General features: G+C 60.4%; 1 protein-coding gene across 1 annotated transcript in view; it reads right to left on the reverse strand.

The window, feature by feature from the left end:
- Positions 1 to 218: 218 nt before the first annotated feature.
- Positions 219 to 1,990, reverse strand: part of LOC106897851 (zinc finger MIZ domain-containing protein 2-like) — an 8,270-nt gene continuing 6,498 nt past the window's right edge. Inside the window, exons 10-13 of the mRNA XM_014958752.1 lie at positions 1,228 to 1,258; positions 1,032 to 1,120; positions 665 to 837; positions 219 to 537 (exon numbers count right to left, since the gene is read on the reverse strand). Of these exons, the coding sequence (XP_014814238.1) occupies positions 402 to 537; positions 665 to 837; positions 1,032 to 1,120; positions 1,228 to 1,258 (429 nt within the window). The 3' untranslated portion in view covers positions 219 to 401. The remainder of the gene's footprint in view (positions 538 to 664; positions 838 to 1,031; positions 1,121 to 1,227; positions 1,259 to 1,990) is intronic.

The following is a 1,990-nucleotide window of genomic DNA, read 5'->3' on the forward strand; positions in this document are numbered from 1 at the left end:
AACATAAAACTCCCCACAAAGTCGGTTGCTTAAACTGGGAGCCCTAGCATCCTCCCAGACCAGGACTCTCCCTTAGTGGGACCATTGCACTTGTTTACTCTGGACCCTACTGAGGGCCTGTTGCGACCACACTGCAGGTGTCCTCAGCCTCTTCCCCCCGCAGCACCTCCCCTCCTCCCCCACGAGTCCCACACCCCCCAGTAAGACAAGAGGGCCACTGTGGTTTAACTCGTTTTATTTAGACTCATACAAGGTAACTGCAGCCCAGTTGGACCGTGCACATGGGGCCGAGACCCCATAGAAATGCAGCAGTAAGTCAGGAGTGGGGTGGGACAGGGTGAGCTGCAGCAGGGCACAGTGCCCGGGCTGCTGAAGGAATGGTCAGTTGTTAAGACAAGGGTTTATGAGAGCTGCCCGCAGTCAGTAATGGTGATCTTCTTGCTTGTTTTGCCATCTTTGGAGCCACAGCGTTCCATGGCTTCCACCACATTCATCCCCTCCTTGACACGACCGAAGACAACGTGCTTGCCATCCAACCTGCAGAAGAAACAAGAGTCACAGCTGGAACCCACCATCCCCACACGGGGACCTCAATACCAGGCCAGGCCTGTCACCTCCCCACCAGGGACTCCCCCAGCTCACTCTCCTGCAGCCTCCAACTCACCACTCAGTCTTAGCAGTGCAGATGAAGAACTGGGAGCCGTTTGTGTTGGGGCCAGCATTGGCCATGGACAGGATGCCAGGGCCTGTGTGCTTCAGGATGAAGTTCTCATCGGGGAACTTCTCCCCATAGATGGATTTGCCACCAGTACCGTTGTGGCGTGTGAAGTCTCCACCCTGCAAATAAGTGGTGTTTCAGGTCACAGGCACAGAAGACTCCTGAACCAGATGCAGCAGCCCCACAGTGGCTACAGGCAGGAGGAAGATCTACCTTCCCACCCCAAATCTGCCAGCATCTAACTCCAAAACCCATGCAAGCTCCAGATCTCCTCACCCGCCCACCTTCCCACTGCAGCGGGAGCACCACACACCTGGCACATGAACCCAGGAATGATTCTGTGGAAGCAGGACCCCTTATAGCCAAATCCCTGCTCACCAGTGCTCAGGGCACGGAAGTTTTCTGCAAAGGAAGAGGAAAAATTGCTGTGAATGACTGCTTTTGTCCAGCGTTAAGGGGAGCATCGGGGTTTAGTGCAGCCACAGTGCAGCCAGTGCTGCTTTACCAACCTGCTGTCTTGGGAACCTTGTCTGCAAACAGCTGCAAAGAGAGGAGAGGCCGTTAAGTCAAGCTGGGATGAAGGCCAGCTGCACCTCCAGCCTGCGGGGATGGCACCCTCCGGCTGCTCAGAGCCCAGGGATCCCCTCTGGGAGGCGAATCCTGGCCGTGCCTGTGACTGTCTCAGATTCCACACCTCACGCTTCTATCTGGAAATTCTGAACTAACGGACGTGGCATCCAAACGACTTTAAATATGCCGCACGTCCCACCAGCAGGGCAGACGCGCACTCCTTCTCCTGGCTGGGTTAAAATTTAAAAACCTCCTTGTCGGGAGCGCAGCCCCCCCCCCCAGCTCCGGGCGGGTGTTGGGCAGCGGCCGCCATCTGCGGTGCCAGGCGGGGCTCTGCGGCAGCCGCAGCGCGGCCATTCCCGGGGCACAGCGCCCGCCGTGCCGGGGATGCCTTCCGCCGCGCTCTGCCCGCCTCGCGGGGCGAGAAATGCTTTCCCTTCGCGGCGATAATCTGCGGCCATCAGCCCGCAGCCGCTCGGGGTGGCGGGGAGCGCGGCGGGAGACCTCCGAGCATCCCGGAAGGCAGGGAAGGCGGCTCGCTCCGATGCGCCGGGGCGGCTCCGGGAGTTGCCGGGGCGGCCCCGGTGTGTGGGGGGGTGGGGTGGAAATGAGACAAAATGGCGGCGCGGCACCCGCGGCCCCAACCGCGGGGACGGAGCTTCTCGGAACGCGGGCTGGCGGCGGGGCCGGGAGGGGGCCGCA

This window comes from Calidris pugnax, unplaced genomic scaffold, assembly GCF_001431845.1.
Source record: "Calidris pugnax isolate Ruff unplaced genomic scaffold, ASM143184v1 scaffold244, whole genome shotgun sequence".
NCBI classification, from domain to species: domain Eukaryota; kingdom Metazoa; phylum Chordata; class Aves; order Charadriiformes; family Scolopacidae; genus Calidris; species Calidris pugnax.